This window comes from Pipistrellus kuhlii, unplaced genomic scaffold (assembly GCF_014108245.1).
Source record: "Pipistrellus kuhlii isolate mPipKuh1 unplaced genomic scaffold, mPipKuh1.p scaffold_m20_p_2, whole genome shotgun sequence".
In the NCBI taxonomy this organism is placed as follows: domain Eukaryota; kingdom Metazoa; phylum Chordata; class Mammalia; order Chiroptera; family Vespertilionidae; genus Pipistrellus; species Pipistrellus kuhlii.
In genome coordinates, this window is record NW_023425515.1 from 156,177,656 (window position 1) to 156,195,583 (window position 17,928).

At 35.4% G+C, this 17,928-nt stretch overlaps 1 protein-coding gene across 7 annotated transcripts in view; it reads right to left on the reverse strand.

Annotated features, from left to right (window-relative positions):
* HOOK1 (hook microtubule tethering protein 1) overlaps window positions 1-17,928 on the reverse strand; it is a 64,381-nt gene continuing 46,453 nt past the window's right edge. For 3 of the 7 annotated variants that reach the window (XM_045584546.1, XM_045584545.1, XM_045584549.1), the window contains 7 exons: window positions 17,415-17,508; window positions 14,831-14,865; window positions 14,194-14,303; window positions 13,461-13,561; window positions 11,496-11,597; window positions 8,842-8,910; window positions 1-3,747 (listed from right to left, as the gene is read on the reverse strand). In XM_045584546.1, the coding sequence (XP_045440502.1) occupies window positions 3,577-3,747; window positions 8,842-8,910; window positions 11,496-11,597; window positions 13,461-13,561; window positions 14,194-14,303; window positions 14,831-14,865; window positions 17,415-17,508 (682 nt within the window). In that variant the 3' untranslated portion in view covers window positions 1-3,576. The remainder of the gene's footprint in view (window positions 3,748-8,841; window positions 8,911-11,495; window positions 11,598-13,460; window positions 13,562-14,193; window positions 14,304-14,830; window positions 14,866-17,414; window positions 17,509-17,928) is intronic. The other 4 variants (XM_036446814.2, XM_045584548.1, XM_045584547.1 and 1 more) reach the window with 4 other exon arrangements.

Here is a 17,928-nt window from a genome sequence, read left to right on the forward strand (position 1 = left end):
CAGAATCAGAAACTTTATTTGCTAAAACATTTTACAACATTATACTGCTATTGGACAATCATTTATTTAAAATATTCTAAATACTTACAAAAATAAATCAAATATTGCTTCTATTTTTCAAGTGTCAAAGTCTTTGCCATGGAAAATAGAAAGGACCTTTTATAAACTCAACATTACAATAAAGCTACACCATGTTTAACAACTGCACACCACTGTCTTTTGTGGTTACGCTTTAGTGCTTTATAAATTCCCAAATGACTTTTCGTAATGTATAGGTAGGTTCACAATAAGACTGTAGGCATACAACCATCTATACTCATTTTACAGCGGAATGGTTCTTGTTAAATATACACACAGAGAACCTAACACTGTAGTATTGTGCCCTATAAACCACCCCACAGAGCCAATGTGCCACTATACAGAAACAGGTATAGGTGTACAAGCATTATCTAGCATTCAAATCAGCACTCCAGTATCCAAGATGATACCTTCATGAGGAATGTCCAGTTTAATGTTTCTAGACAATAATTTAATTCTTTTCTGTTGTTAAATCTCACCCAAAGGTATTTTTTCTATTGACTTTTAGAGAAAGTGGAAGGGAGGGCAGGAGAGGAAACATAATAAGGGGAAAGGGGAAGAGAGAGAGAGAGAAATATCGGTTGGTTGCTTGCTACATGCACCCGAACCTGGATTAGAGATCAAACCTGCAACCCACATATGCACCCTTGATGGAGAATGGAACTCAAGACGCTTTGGTACATGCACCAGTGCTCTAATCACTTAGAAACAATAGCCAAGACAAGACATTAATTTTTAATCTATACTAAATCATTAGTTCAGCAGCCTTATTTATTAAAAAAACAAAAACAGTGAACTTAAAATATTTCTCAATACATTAAGTTAATCTCAGGGTAAACATCATTGCCATAAGTATACATACTTATTTTAAAAAGAGAAAGTGATATTAATTACACAGCAAATGCTCAAAATTAAAGATAATTTCCAAATGATCTGTGGTTTTACTTTATTATCACTGGGACATTCAACTCATTACCACATAAGATAAATGCTAAATTTCTCTTCCCTGGTATATGCACTTAAGCATCAGTTATAACACAGACATGTATAATTCATGGTTTATGAGGCATATTTATGATGCTTTACCACCCACAGGGTGTCAATTTCACTCTATTAACCAGATGTGGAAAACAATCTCACTTCTGATCAATTCCTAAATTTCCATATGATTAAATCACAATAATATAGAACTTTAAATTACATTAGTATTGTATAAATACTTAGGTATCAAGCAATTTAAATTCTACTTATAAACTAGAAAAGTAGTAAATCACAAAATTTGCTTTTTCTCTATTAAGATAAAAGAATCTAGCTTTAAGTCCTTATTCATAAATTGCACAAATTACTTAGAAATTCCAAGTATAATAGAAAATTTGTGATCAATTGAATTGTGAAAATATTAATTTATTGGCATTGATGTTTTACAATAAGTTTCATTAAAAGGGAGCTTGACAAGGTTGTAAATTTTCAATTATAAGCAAGTAGTAAATGCCAAAGGAGCTCATGTCTTACACTGACCAAAATATTCTAAAACGCCATATACTTAGAAAATTTTAATTGGCATGCTAATACATTTTCATTTCACCAAAAGTCACAGGCACGCAAAGACTATAAGGCTATATGTAGAAGCAAACCAACTATAAAACTGCACTGAAAAAAGACACCAAAATCTAAGAGGTAGTCAACAAAAGTAACCCTGATAAAACAAAATATCCTGACAGATGTGCCCTAATCTCAGAGACCACTATGAAATACAGTATGAAAGCAATTCTTGTATTTTCAGTAATTAAAAAAAAATTACTGGTAGAGAATTAAAAAAAACAACCACCAAGAATCTAAATAAATAACACTGCAAATGGAACAATATTGATATTTTCAAGGAAAGACTAAGAATAAACTCGAGATCGAAGGAGGTCTACTGCCTCCAGGCCAAATCTGAACTAACACCAGTTTTTGTAAATTTTATTGAAACACAACCATGCCTATTTGGTTTACATACTGTGTATGGCTACTGCTTTCATACATAAAGGCAGAGCTGATTTACCTGCTATTGATCACATGGCCAACAACACCTAAATTAACTAACTACTATCTGCGCCTTTACAGAAAAGTGTGCTGACCCCTGCCTGGTCTACGCACAAGCGGGTAAGTGTGCAGCTGATTCTGAAGAGTACTGCAAAGTTTAACTATGAATGTCACAACACAAGCTATTCAACTTTAAGGAATGCAAATGCTAGTTTTGCCACAATTCAATTCCTTTTCAAACTGAAAAAGACCTGACATTTTCTTCTTTTTACTTTTGTGGTCTAACAGCAAGGTGTGTTTCAATGTTATTATAAGAAGAGTTAGCATGGCACTGTTCAGAACTTTCTGCAATGATGGAAATACTTTATGTCTGCATTAATTCTGTAGCCATTAGCCAATGTGGATACTGAGCATTTGAACTGTGGCTGGTGCAACAAAAAAAACTTAATTTTAATTAGCTTAACTAAAATTGCCACATGTGGCTTCTGGCTACAATATTGAACAGCACACATTTTACTCTCAACTAATTAAAATTCCAACAAGGAACTCTTAAATAATGAGAAAGTAACACCTTTGAAAATAACGGGCTTTGGGCAGAAACGAACTGAATACCATAAACACAGCCCAAGACAGAATGCTTTCTTATTAAACAAAATTAACTTGATTCCAAATTGTTTCATTGCTGCACCATTTCTTCTTAGGAGGCAAAATTATTATAGCATTTTTAGCATAAGTCCTGATAATTTTATGCTTAAAAGTAAAATAATTATTATTGTTATTAATTATATTAAAGAACATGTGGATGTTTCATACAAAGTATATTTTTTGCTTGTTACCTGTCAGAAAATCAGTTTATCCACTTACCCTTCCCATTTCCACCATGCCGCATAGAAGCCCTGCTTATGGTAAGTAACAGAAGTATATAACCTCTTCTGAATAGTCACTTTGCTATAACAGAGTCATTTCAACAATCAAAACTTCCAAATGTCGTTATCTTCTACTTCACGATAAGATATACCCATTAAAAGACAGAGTTAGGGGCTAGAGGTCAAGCCTCATATATATCAAGTAAAAAAATACAACTCTTTTATAGTTCTACATGTGCCTTCTTTAAGCTTATTTTTATATGGACCAAAACAATAAAATGAATATAGATGCATTTTTAAATTACTTATTACTGATTACACATTGCAAATTAACCAATTTACTGACACAAATGAAAATACTAACTAAAACATACAAAGTGAATTTGAAATTACAGTAGTCTCAAAGCACAAATGTTTAGGTGGCTGCCTAATCCCTCAGAGAAATAGCTAATTCTATATTTTGCTTTCAAAGTCAGCCAGCAAACTTAATTCCGTGCCTCTTGAACAGCTGATATCCAACATCATAAACATATTTTTTTTCAGTCTGGTAGTTGGTTGAAAGACACAAACTATTTTAAGGGCACTTCTGCTTGTTGTCTTTAGCAGTTTAATCAGAGGTTGCAGCAGGAACTTTAACAGAGAGATTTCTTCGGGAGTTGGTGATGTGCCGCTGCTGTGCTAAGAAAGACCGTGCAGGAGGACAGGCAGCAGGGTCTTTGCCAGCCCCGCTGCTGCTCACAAGTCTAGATTCCATCCCCAGTTTCTGGAATGCTAGACTCTGAACAAAAATAAAAAAATAATAAAATGACTACTTAGAGTTAGAATTTAAAGTGCTTTCTACATACATAAAGTTATTTAATCCTCGAAACAATATTACAAAGCTGGTTTGCTTCATTTTTTAATTTAAAGAATAAGAGTGCAGAAATTAATTCATCTGTACCTGGTACTGCTAGTAAGAAGAAAATAAGGACATAAAACCTAGTTTCCCTATGTTAATCCATTAAATATAAAACCATTAAAAACAGACCTTAAAATAATGCTCTAGAACTAACTTTAATTACAAGAACAATTAAAAAGGTTCCAAAGCAAAAATTCTGCATTTGGGCAATCACTCCACCCACAATGAGCACCCAGAACACAATATAAAAGCTTGGGTCAAAGGTTACCTTAAGTGTGACCCCTGGATTAACATTAGCACCAACGAAAATTTGTTAAAAAATGTAAGTTTTATGCTACCCAGACCTAGTGAGTAAGAAGCTCTGTAGGAGAGTCCAATATTTAACAAAGTCTTCAGATGCATGCTTAAGTCTGAGAACCACAATACTGTTCAAATTTACTATGATCTACCTACGTATTGATACCTAACAAAATTACTAATTGTAGCTATTGGATTTCTTAGTAAGGGAAATCATTACTTCTTTCTCACTAGACCACATCACCCAAGTTTACTGAACTGAGAATAATGATTAATATAAGACACAGAATCAAGAAGATGCTCAAAACATATAAGTTGAAAAATGAATAAATAATGCATTATTTAGCTTTAATATTTTTAATGATTTATGTACTAAAAATCCACAGAGATCTGGGAAGATGGTGGCAGTTTAGGTGGAAGCTACACTAATCTCCTCCCTAGACCAAAATGGAATTACAACTAAAGTATGAAAAAATCATCCTGAATAACCAACTGAAGATTAGCTGAAAAGAAGCCTTATAACCACAGACTTACAGAAGAAGTCACACCAAGAATGGCAGAAAGTGCAGAGGCATGAGAAGGCTGACTGGGCTCCAATGGGAAGTAGCTAAAGTTCTCGAGAAATATCTCAGCTGTGGGAGGGTGGGAGAGTTATTGCCCCTGGGAGAGTTATTGCCCCTGAGAAGTGTAGGGTCTAAATTCCAATGTAGGCTCGCAAGCCTAGAACAACAGAACTGGGAAAGGAGCCCACAAAACACCAGCTGTGAAAACCAGTGGGGTTTGTGTCTACCAGGGGGAGATAGCATAGAGATGCAAGCACCCTCTTAAAGGGTCAACACAGTATTTCGTTTGCAGCCACTCACCCTGGCTCTGGCAGAGAGAGGGCAGAATGAACTAGAGCTGCATGAGGGGAGTCTAGGGTTGGTGGCCCTGGGGAGAGAGCTGAAGGATCAGCAGCCCAGGATCCTTGTGCTGAGTCATTCCTGCATTCTGCAGAAGCCATCTTTCTCCAGCAAAGCATTCCCCTCCATGTGGCATCAGCCTGGGGTAAGCAATAGCCCTACCTGCTACATGCCTCTTATTCTACCCTGTGGAGTTACACCCTACTAAGAAATATAGCCTGAGGTTCTTTCAGTAACTAAGCCTACCAGGCAGCTTACAAGCAGAGGTGGATCTCTGGATACTTTGAAACAAAGCCAGCCTTGGTGCTCAGCTTGGTGCTTTCTGCATGCACCTAGGTCCAGAAAGGGGAGCCACAACTGGGTCATGGATAGCAGCAAACAGGGTGCCCAGAGCCAGTCATAGGCAGTGCCTGACATAGACCTGCAGCTGAATCCCCCTCATGAGGCCCAGACCAATATACCCAGTGGCCAGCTTCAGACAACAACAGAGCAAAGTCCAATAAGCTTGTGAAGCTTATTGGACTTTGCTCTGTTGTTAAGCTTGTGAAGCAACATTTCTTTAGGAAGATATTGTCAGGCATCAAACCCTGCCAAGGCAAATTCCATTTCATGTGATTAGCAGCTGCTAATGCATAATGCCTTGGTGCATAAGCCTCACAGCTGGACAGCCTAAGGGTCAAATGCACACACAAACAGGCTAATAGTAATCAAGTAATTAAGACTCAATTACAACAAGAAGGCCCACAAAACACCCACAAGGAACATTCATAGAGCACCCAGCTCAGGAGACTGCACCATTGGGTTCCACAGGACACCTACTACATTAGGCCACCCTAGTAAGACTTGGAGGCACAAAGAACTATCAGAAAATAAAACTAAGAAAACAATCCCATTCAAAATTGCTTCAAAAGGAATAAATACCCAGGAATAAATTTAAGCAAAAATGTAAAATACCTGTCCTTGGAAAAGCATAAGACACCAAAGCAATAAACTGAAGAAGATGCAAATAAGTGAAAGCATATACCTTGTTCATGAATAGGAAGAATTAACATCATTAAAATGTCCATACTACCCAGAGCAATCTATGAATTCAATGCAATTTCTATCAAGATACCAATGGCATATGTCACAGAATTATTCCCAAATTTTATATGGAACCACAATAGACCCCAAACAGCAATATGATCATGAGAAAAAAAGAACAAAGTGGAGGACTCATGCTACCTATCACCAAACTGTACTACAAGTCCATAGTTATCAAAAAAGCATAGTGCTCAGCTGGTGTGGCTCAGTGGTTGAGTGTTAACCCATGAATCAGGGGTCATGGTTCGATTACTGGTTAGGACACATGCCTGGATTGTGGGCTTCATCCCCAATAGAGGGCTTGCAGGAGGCAGCCAATCAATGATTCTCATTATGGATGCTTCTATCTCTTTCTCTCTCTCCCTTAAATCAATAAAAACATATTTTTAAAAACACTTTTAAAAAACAGTATAGTACTACTGGAATAAAAAAAAAAGTCATATAGATCAATGGAACAGAAAAGATAGTCCAGAAATGACCCCATGCTTTTACAGCAATATTTGAACAAAGGAGGTAAAAACATACAATGGGGTAAAGTTAGTCTCTTAATAAAAGTGTTGGAAGATTAGACAGATAAATGCAAAAAAAAAAAAAGAAAGAAAAAGAAACCAGACCATTTTCTTACACCACACACAAGAATAAACTAAAAATGAATTACAGACTTAAATATTAGGATCATAAAAATCTTAGATGAAAACATAGGCAGTAAAATTACAGCCATTTCTCGTAGCAATATTTTTTTCTGATGTACCTCTAGGGCAAGGAAAACAAAAGAAAAATGAACAAATAGAACTACATCAAACTAAAAAGTTTTTTTCATAACAAAGGAAACCATCTATAAAATGTAAAGACAATCCACTGAATGGGACAATATATTTGTTCATACATGTGATAAGGAGTTAATATCCTAAATTTATAAATAACTTATAAACTCAACACCAAATAAAAACAAACAATCCAATTAAAGAAAAAAATGGACATAAGACATATGAAAAATGGTCAATAGACATATGAAAAGATGCTCAAGTTCACTAATAGAGAGATGTAAATTAACACCACAATGAGATATCAGAATGGCTATCATTAATATTATCAACAAACAAGGTCGGAATGAAGACTAGTGCAGCCACTATGGAAAGCAGTATGGAGACACTTCAAAAAATTAAAAATGGAACTGCTTTATGACCCAGTGATTCCACTTCTGAAAATTTATCTGAAACCAGAAATACGAATTTATAATATATACAGCCCTATGTTCATTGTAATGTTATTTACAACAGCCATGATTTGGAAGCAACCCAAGTATCCATCAGCAGATGAATAGATAAAAAAGCTCTGGTACATTTACACAATGGAATACTGGTTGGCTGTAAAAAAAGAAAATTTTATCCTTGAGACAGCATGGATGGACCTGGAGAATATTATGCTAAGTGAAATAAGCCAGTCAGAGAAATAAGTATCATATGATTTCACTTATATGTGGAATCTAATGACTAAACTGAGATAACAAGCAAAATAGAGATAGAGAGATTGACAGCTCTGGCATGGGAGCAGCTTAGGGATGGTGGAGGGATTGAGCAAAAACAAAAAAAAACGAAAGAACTCCTGGACAACAGTGTGGTAATTGCATGGGGAGGAGGTAGTGGAGGTGGAGGAAGGTTTGGGAGGATTAATGGTGATGAAAAAAAAAAAATTTTTTTTTTTAAAGGGCCACAGGAGAACAAAGAAAATAATCCATAATCTTCTATATTAACTAGAATGATTAACCCATGATGGAAGATTCCAGGAACACTACACAAGTAATTTCCTTCAAAGCCTTGTTAAATTAAGTCAGATTTTACCAAACAGAGCAGTGAAGGAAAGAAAAAAGAACAAAAAGTTTGATGGCATGAAAGAAACAAAGCATGTCTGAAGAGAGACAACTAGTTCTATGTGGTAAAGCACAGGGGGGTCTATAAATTAATATTATCTCATATTAAATAAGCAGAACCTATGGTAGGTTGTATATGTGTTAATATCTATTTTAGCTTATTTGAATAACCCAAAAGAACCATGAACTGCTACTTTTCTTGAAAACATCCTACAGATATTCAGAGTAAAAAAGCAAAAACATTTTTAATTATTTTATACTATTTTTCTCCTTGTAAGGACAATTACTGAGGAGTAAGTAGTCCCTGGATTTAAAAAAACAAACAAACAAAAAACAAATACATTAAAGGACACACTGAGAGGCTTCACGGGATGTTAAAATAAATGCTGATTACTAGAAGCACTTTATATTGCATTACACATATATTCATATTTTTAAAGAAACCTTTTATGGAACACAAATATAATGTTTTAACACAAATAATGATTTTAAAAAAATATTTATGGATTGTTGCATGTACACTTCATGTGCTTTAAGTAAAGGTGGATGAGTCATGAGGTCAATTTACTGATTTTGAAAAAGTAAAAATCAACTAAACACATTAAACTTAAATATATAGTTAATTGGGATTATGACCAACATTAAAAAAAAAAAGAGTATGACAGAAAATACCTGAATGCAATGCACATAGGGTAACTTGTTTACATATATAATATGTATATATTGATCTGTGGTATAAATACATTTTCATCATGTTTCCTGATCAAAATGTTTGATAAACACTGTTCTAAACATCCAATCATTGACTGAATTTCAACTCACCTTATTATACCAGGCAGAAACAATTAGTTTTTCTTCATAATCACGGAATTTTGCTACTTTACATTCACTCTGGAAAAAGAAAGGAAGACTACTAAAATCCCCCAAATTACTAAAAATCTAACAACATTTCTTTGTATGTTCATTATTGAATTTGATGAATGCATTTTGAGGTATAAAAAATTGTTGAAACATAGATTCAATCATGGAGAAATGCATGTCTAACAGCTTTATAAAGGAGTAAGATTGTGACTAGTAAATCTTTATTTCAGGAATTTTACTGGTAAAACAGGTATTAAAAAACAAAAACAAAACCCACAAGAACTAGGATTCTTATGCTTCTATCCTTTATATCTAGAAAAAAGTAACAACTGGTTTAGGTAACAAAACATAGCTGCACCTATTTTGAAGAGTAAAAAAACTAAGGAGAAGGATGTAATAAAAAATATCCTAGAAAATCCTTTAAATCTCCTTTAAGGCTTAGTGTGGGTTTTTATCTCTCAGTTCTTAATGACCTATGTACTAGATTGCCTGTGGTCATAGTTACAAGCCACCTTAGTGACAGACATCCGTTTCTTAATTACTCTAACTACTTTTATTATTTTACTGAGTATCAGATATAGTTGATTCATTAAAAAAAAATCATAACCTTTAAACATTTGAATGTTTTTACAGCAAGATGCTGATGATACAAAAAGCTTACAGAAAATGAAGGAGGCAAGATGCCTTCCTTCTGCCTCACACCCACTCCAGATAAACACTCCTCAAGAAAGATGGCAGATAGAATAACTTCTGCTATTGATCTTACTCTTTCTACTTTTTTCAGTGTACAGATAAATACACATAAATTAAAGTCCCAAATGCTGTGACTTAGAGCCCTAGAGTTAGAGGCACCACTCTGTCATCTTACATGTTAGGGAGCTGCATTTCAAGCTCTTTCAAGCATCAACAATGCTGTCCATTCTCACTGGCTTTTGATGGGAAGTGAATAGTCAGAGCAACTTAGATTTCAGAAACTCAGTCCAAGTATCATTACTTGGACCAGAGAGGAATAGTGATTACTTTTTTTTTTAATAGATTTTTTTTCTTTTTTAGAGACGGAGAGAAACATTGATATGAGAGAGAAACATTGAACAGCTGCCTCCTACATACCCACTACAGGGAATCAAATTTTTAATTTACGCATTGATTGCCCTGACCGGTAATCAAACCATCAACCTTTAGGTGCTTGGGATTACACCCAACTAACTGAGCCACACTGGCCAGAGAGAAAGATGATCACTTTAAGATAAGTTACTAATAAAACTGACAACTTGGCCTCTGATTTATGTAATATTTAGTGGTGGGAGTACAAAGATATAAGATGCAGCCTCTAGCTTCAGTTCACAGCCTTCTAGCCTAATTCAAAGAATACTACTATGGAATGAATTCATGAGTTCACAGTGCATGGACAAACTCTGGAGAGAGAATTAATTTTGCTTAAGAAATCCAGGGAAAACTACCCAGGAATACATCTGAGTTGAATCCTCAAGAATGAATAGCATTTCTTCAGGGAGATATCCCCTAACCAGTGCTTTTTATAACAGCCCATATGGCCTGATCGGGAACTTACAGAAAGTACACATAAGACTGTTGTGTATTCTGAGTATTCAAGTCTTAAAATCTTTAAACAAAATATTTTTACCATAGCCCATATCTACTGGCTATGAAATAACACAAAGAAAGTGGTAAGTGAACATAATGGGTTTCTTTGAAATAAAGCATTCCTATTTGATTCAAATAGAAACCAATTATCAATTATGAGAATTTCAAGGTAGGTATATAGAATTCAACAGGGCTCTGCAATTATCCATATGTGATTATGAGGAAGTATATACTGACTTTAAGAATAACATCAAATCTCATTATAGTATTAAGAACAGTAGTTTTGTGAAACACTTTGCAAAGAAAAGTAGAACATGCCCAATTATAAAAATCTAAGAATATACAATTGATACTGACATATTTATAGTTTACTCAGTTCATAAAAATAACATAACCACTGATATAAAATTGACTCTAAAATTTAATGATGTTACTATCACCATAATTTTGCATGGTCAGTAACAAACAGGCACTTTATTCAAGGGCTTACTGGGATTTTGAAGTACTTCCTTCTCTCAGGAATTCTACCTAGTAAGTATGTTTGGGTCCCCATGGGATCAGGGAGAAGATATGATATATTTGGTGAACTGAATAAGGTTTTCTATTTAAAAGGTGAACTTGGTTTTTTTTCTTTCATTTCCTTTTTTTTTTTTCCTTTTTCTGAATGAACTCTCATCCACATAATTTTAATCAGCTTAACAATAACTCACAACCTTCAGACCAACTTCATCCACATAATTTTAAAAGGAGTGTGATAGTGGAGTCTATTAAAAACTCCAAACGACATCCATAGATTGGCTGTTATGAGGAAGGGAGAAACAATACAGCAGGGAGCAAGAACTGCAGAGACCAATCTCGTGGGCCAGTGAGATGCTCTGCAACGAACACACAGTGCTAAAATAGAGTATTTCTAACTTCTTTGAGACTTGATCATTAATGGCCAATATATCAACAGTTAATTATCAGGATTATACAGAATAATTAAGAGGAGAGGAATGAATATGAAGTTTTACCTCCAGAATCTCAATTCTTCTCTCTTTCTCTGCCAACTGCTTTCTAAGCAGCATTATTTCAGCTGATGCTGGATTTAATTTAGGGTCTAAAGTTTTTATTACCTGTTTAAAGAAAAAAAAAGTATGTTCACTTTATCTTATAAAACGTTGAAATATAAGAACACAGTCTACAAAATCAGTACAGTAGAAAATTATATAGAAAGTGATCCAGCAACTAACTATAATTTGTCTCATAATTTAATTTTAATTACAAAATAATTTATTCTATAAGTGAGAAAGAGAATAAAAATTCAATACAAAAATGAAAAAATCCCCATCTCAAAATCAAATGTGTCTTCTCCAAGGCTCAATAATCAGGAATACCGTATTTTTCAGACCATAAGACGTTCCGGACCATAAGACACACCAGTTTTTAGAGAAGGGAAATGAAGAAAAAAAGATTCTGAAACAAATAGTGTCCTAAAATATTTTATGTGCATTAAAACCCAACATCACAGTCATAAACACATGTAATCAACCCTGTAAAGTAAACAGCAGCATTTAGAACCATTTTAGAGCCGGGCAAGCAAACAGAGACCATACAGAGCCGGGCAAGTAAAAAAACTTTTTTTTTAAAGTATATGTGTAGGCTATATTTGGACCATAAGACGCAGGGACTTTTCCCCCCCACTTCTGGGGGGAAAAAAAGTGCGTCTTATGGTCCGAAAAATACGGTAGTTATTTGACCTTCACTACAGTATTAAGAACAGTAGTTTTGTGAAACACTTTGCCCTGAGGCCACTTAAGAGATTAAAAGTAACAGTTAGCCTCAAGGCAGAAGCAACTGCCCCACCCTGTTGAAAAAACTCTCACTACACAAGTTGGAGGCTGTCCTTGAGCACTGAAGCCTTGAAGCATATTGGAAATGAGGGAGGTAAGATGCCTTCTATTTTTATGTGCCTTGAACATTTTTTATTTTTTTTAAATTCTTTAAAAAGTTAAAATGAATTCAGTAATTATAGTAAAAATTGCTGATTGTACAAAAATTGTTAGCAACCATCTTTTTTACTATAATTATCTAGTTAAATGTGGTAATTCAATACATAATCCTATCTAATAAAAGAGTAATATGCAAATTGACTGTCTCTCCAACACACAAGATGACTGGCCCCTTGTGGATACAAGATGGCCAGCAGAAGAGGGCAGTTGGAAGGGACCAGCCTGCAAGGGAGGGAAGTTGTGGGTGATTAGGCCAGGAGGAGAAGGCAGTTGGGAGGGAAGTTAGGGGAGACCCAGGCCTGCAGGGAAGGGCAGTTGGGGGGACCAAGCCTGCAGGGGAGGGCAGTTAGGGTGACCAGGCCTGCAGGGAAGGGCAGTTAGGGGTATCAGGCCTGCAAGGAAGAGCAGTTAGGGTTGACCAGGAATGCAGGGGAGGGCAGTTAGGCATCAGAGGCAAACAGGCTGGCAGGGGAATGGTTAGGGGGTGATCAGGCTGGCAGGCAGATGTGGTTAGGGGCAATCAGGAAGGCAGGCAGGCAAGCAGTTGGGAGCCAGAAGTCCTGAATTGTGAGAGAAATCCCAGATTGGAGAGGGTGCAGGCTGGGCTGAGAGACACCCTCACCCCCATGAACAAATAAAATATTTTCAAACAAATTTAAATAGCTAAATTTTCACAAAAGACAAACATGCCTTCATTTTAAAGCTAATGATGCTGTATATGACATTGGTCATTTTCTCTAAAGAGGTCACTGCTGTCCATTCTTAACTGTTTCTGTAAGTCATGTGTTCATTTTACCTGAGGCTGATGAGTGAGAGGAGAGGATGTGAGGACTGACCTGAAACCCACTAGGAGCCTGACAGGCAAGACAGAGAGTGGGGAGGGAAGTGATGTGACAGGGAAACAAGAAGAGCAGTACAATCAGGTGGAACAGGCCTACTTAGCACCGTCGTCACAGAGTCATAAGTCCTATAGAACAGATCACTCACATTTCTTGCTTTCTCTAAATACATTTTATATCGTTCCTCCATTGCTTTCATATCTTCATCTTTCTTTTGAAGAGCAGCTTCAAGTTCACTGATCTTTTGTGCTATTGTTGAAAATGAAATGAAATAATCAAATAAAATAACCAACTACTCCCTATTTAAAATACTCCATCCTTACACAGAAAAATATACATTTATCACATTTATTTTCTAGGGACTCATAAAAGAACTTAACAGACAAACCTTTTATTTATTCTTTGTAGTGAATTTTTATGTAAAACTTTTGAACTGCAACCAATACATCCTTGATCATTTCATATTATTTTCTTAAAAATATCTATAATCTGCTTTATCTAGCTATTTTTCTTCTTTCAATTAAGCATTTCAATGAGCAAACACACCATACAATTTAAGCACAACCATCATGAGAAAACGAAACATTCTTTAATGCAATATTTGAATTTCATTTTAATCTGATTTTAAATCCTTTTATTTATATTTTCATAGTATTAATTCTATTATATTACAAAATGTTTGATACTCCTATATATCAATAAGTTCATATTATTAGACATATTTTTTTGCATTAAGATTAGATCATTTATTAAACTAAAAATTTTCATAGCACTTATTTGAAATGTATGTATCTATAGTTTGTCCAAAAACTTATACATAATTCTTGTATTTGTCAACAAAAAGGGCAAGTCCTTAGAACCAGGTTTTTACAAATACCTACCATTCTGGTTTACATCTGGCTGAAGATCTTCAATGAGCTCTTGTTTCTTCTGTAATTCTTCATGTACCTCTGTTAGTTTTTCCCTAAGCAGTAGAAAGAAGAGCAAGGAGCTTTGGAGCCAAACAGATCTAAGTATGAAAACTGGTTTTCTGCCACATAATATCTGTGGACTGTGAGCTCATCACTTTCTGATCCTTACTCTCCTCACCTATGAAATGGGAATAATATCTTCCAAATATTATAGTGTTTGTTGTGAAGAAGTAAATTGCTTGACACATGATAGGTGCAAAAAATGTTAAATTATTCCCCCTACAAACTTTGCTTCCTAAGAAAGTTAAAACAGGTATTTTATAGGATAAACATCCCTTTTTCCACATAATCTAGTGCTGATAGTTGCCAGCTCTGTAAACCCCTCAATAGCATCAGTAAATGAAAAATGCAAGCGTTGGGATCACTGGCAGGCAGGCTGAACCTTCTAGCACATTTTTTCTTTTCACTTTTATATGGCAATGGTGAATATTCAATTGGCATCAGGGTACTTGTTTTCATAAACAAAATCAGGAAAGGATATTAACTTTAGATCTTTTTAAAAACCCTCCCCCTCTCATATTTGAAATGAAATACCAATTCTACTTACATATGAGCTTCCAACTTCTGCTTTAGGTTGCTGGACTATAAAAATTAAAAACAGTTGCTGTAAGATAACTATGTGGCAACAATAAATTTTCCAGACATCAGAATCACTTTATCTCCTTTTGAAGGCGTATTATTTAAATATAAATGTGCTAAAAATTTATATATCTAATAATAAACTTTTAAAAACATAAAATTTAAGTATTTTTCACTTCAAAGGGAAAGGAAAGAAGACTAGGAAATGAAATAAGACGAGTACAATAGTAAAAAGAAAATGCTTCACATTGCTGAATACAATGCAAATACAATTTGAACTTGAAGAAAAGTAGAAAATGCAAGCTGAACGTGATATATGGAGGAGTATCAAACACTAAAATGGCTACAGAATCATTTATCCTATATAATAAAAGGCTAATATGCAAATCGACCAAATGGTGGAATGACCAGTTGCTTTGATGTGCACTGACCACCATGGGGCAGACACTCAATGAAGGAGCTGCCCCCTGGTGGTCAGTGAGCTCCCACAGGGGGAGTGTTCTTCAGCCAGAGGCTGGGCTCAAGGCTGGCAAGCCCAGCACTAAGGATGTCTGACTAAGCCTTCAGTCCCACATACCCCGAGGGTTTCCAGACTTCGAAAGAGTGCAGACTGGGCTGAGGGACCCCTCCCCCGCTCCACCTGAGTGCACAGATCTTGTGGACTGGGCATCTAGTTTAAAATACAATGCTTGAGATTTTAGATCTTTAATGAAGAATTGACTGAAATAACTAACTTATCTTTATAATAAACCTTAATCATTATAAATGCAAAAGCTTTAATATTAATATAGAAAGGAAGTCATTAGATTTTGTTAAAAAATAAAATTCAAGACATAAAATTTCCTTTAAAAAACAACCAGAAATTTAAATTTCAAAAGTAGTTCTGTATCACCTATTGTATAGCTGCAGAGCTTAAAATATGTAATTTGCGCCCTGGTCAGTTTGGCTCAGAGGTTAGAGCATTGGCCTGTGCACCAAAGGGTCGCAGGCCCGATTCCTGGTCAAGGGCATGTACCTAGATTTATGGTTTGTTCCCCAGCCCAGGTCAGAATGCATGCAGGAAGCAACTAATTAACATGTCTCTCATATGGAGTTTCTCTATTTCCTCCCCAATTCATCTTCCTCCTTTCCTTCCACTCTCTCTGAAAATCAATGGAAAAAATATCCCCCTGTGTGGATTAACCAAAAAAAATCTATAAATTTATATATATATATATATATATATATATATATATATTTCTATCTTTATGTATATAATTTGGACACTAACACAATTTTTTAAAAGATAAATTTAAAATTTTAATCTAAAATGTACTCCTCCAAATAGATTCGATTTTTCAATTATTCCCTAATGTGTCTTAAAAATATATTTGTATTAGAGAGGTTACAATACCGTATATATGCACATATGAGATGCCGCCATGCATGAGACGATTTCTATTTTCCAAGCCCCCAGGGAAAAAAGAAAAAAATCATATAAAGCATAAAAAAGGCAGAAAGGAAATGTAACCCTTTCAATTTTCCTTTTCATCTCTTTATTCTTCTGAGTTTTCTCCCCCCATCAACACGGGTAGAATCACCTAACACTCCATCTAATCAATATCTACATAACACTCGATCTAATCAATATCTACAATTAGCCCTATCTTTTTGCTGTTGTTTTAGTTAAATGCATTCCTCCCTCAATTGTTACTTCTTTTTTCCTTTCTATATATAGAGATCCAACTATAGGAACACTGCTAAGTATATTTAGGCAGTTTGATCTTTTATTTAAAAAAAAATGATTTGAGAGAAAGGAAGGGAGACAGAGAGTTAGAAACATCAATGATGAAAGATAATCATTGATCAGCTGTCTCCTGCACAACCCGCAATGGGATGTAGACTGCAACCCAGGCATGTGCCATGACCGGGAATCTAACCATGACCTCCTGGTTCATGAATAAATACTCAACCACTGAGACACACTGGCCGAGTTGTTTGATCTTTTTTAGTTCTTTTTCCAAGTTCTCTTATTTTCGCTCTCAAAATATATGCTATCAAAATCCATTAGAAATGGCAAGGTCATGAGCTAGAATGGAAGGGGGCAATGTCTTCAAGACTTCATTAAGGTTTCTGTCCTTTGGAGGTTGGTATAAATCACTTCATAACTGCTCTTTTGGTAGAAATCATTTTCTCATTCTCCTTTTTCTTATTAAAAGTTTTCCTCATTTCTAGCTGATGCTTTCTCTCACTAGACTTTTTTTCAGGCCAGCCCTGTTGGGTTCCCAGGAGAACTGGGAAGGCCTCAACTGCAGCAGGTCTCAGTCAGGAATTGCTATGAACACAGTATTAGTTGTTGAAGTAGGACAGATAGAAATCACCTTCCAATACATCTGATCAATTTACAGGTTCCAAATTGGCAAAATTACTGCATCTGTTATGCAAATATATACGGTATTTAAGGGTGTCATCAATGATAAAGGGTAGCACTTTCAAATACAAGGTTAATTTGGTCATCAGGACCTAACAGAGAGGCCAAAGAACAGAATCACCACAATTTTTCAGGTACTTACACTTTCTCCTTCAGACTTGGAGCCTTGCTCCTGTAAAGACTTCTGGAGGTCTTCAATCTGCTGCTGCAATTCTTGAATACGCTCTTTGCTCAGCCTATTTTAAGATGAGTTATATATGTTTATTTGTATTGAAAATCAAAGTAGTTAAGGATCTAAAAAAGATGCATTTATGCAATTTAATTCAAACTATGTATTTAATGGCAACAAACAGATGCTGAACAATGTTCTGTGGCTAGGTATAGTATACAGTATATAGGAGACTACTTACAAGGATATCTACACTAATAAAAGAGAAACATGTAAATCAACCATACCTCCACTATGCCCACAAGTCACACCCTGACGGAAGCCACCCATTGTCCTCACTAGCAGAGAGGTGTGGTCAAGGAACCTGGAAGGCTGGCCAACCTTGAAGCTCTGAAAGGTCAGAGCTAACCACTCACTGTCTAATTGAGACAATGGTAGCTAAAGCAACTCCCACATTTTAGTCTTAAGTAAATTCTTGCTGATTGGC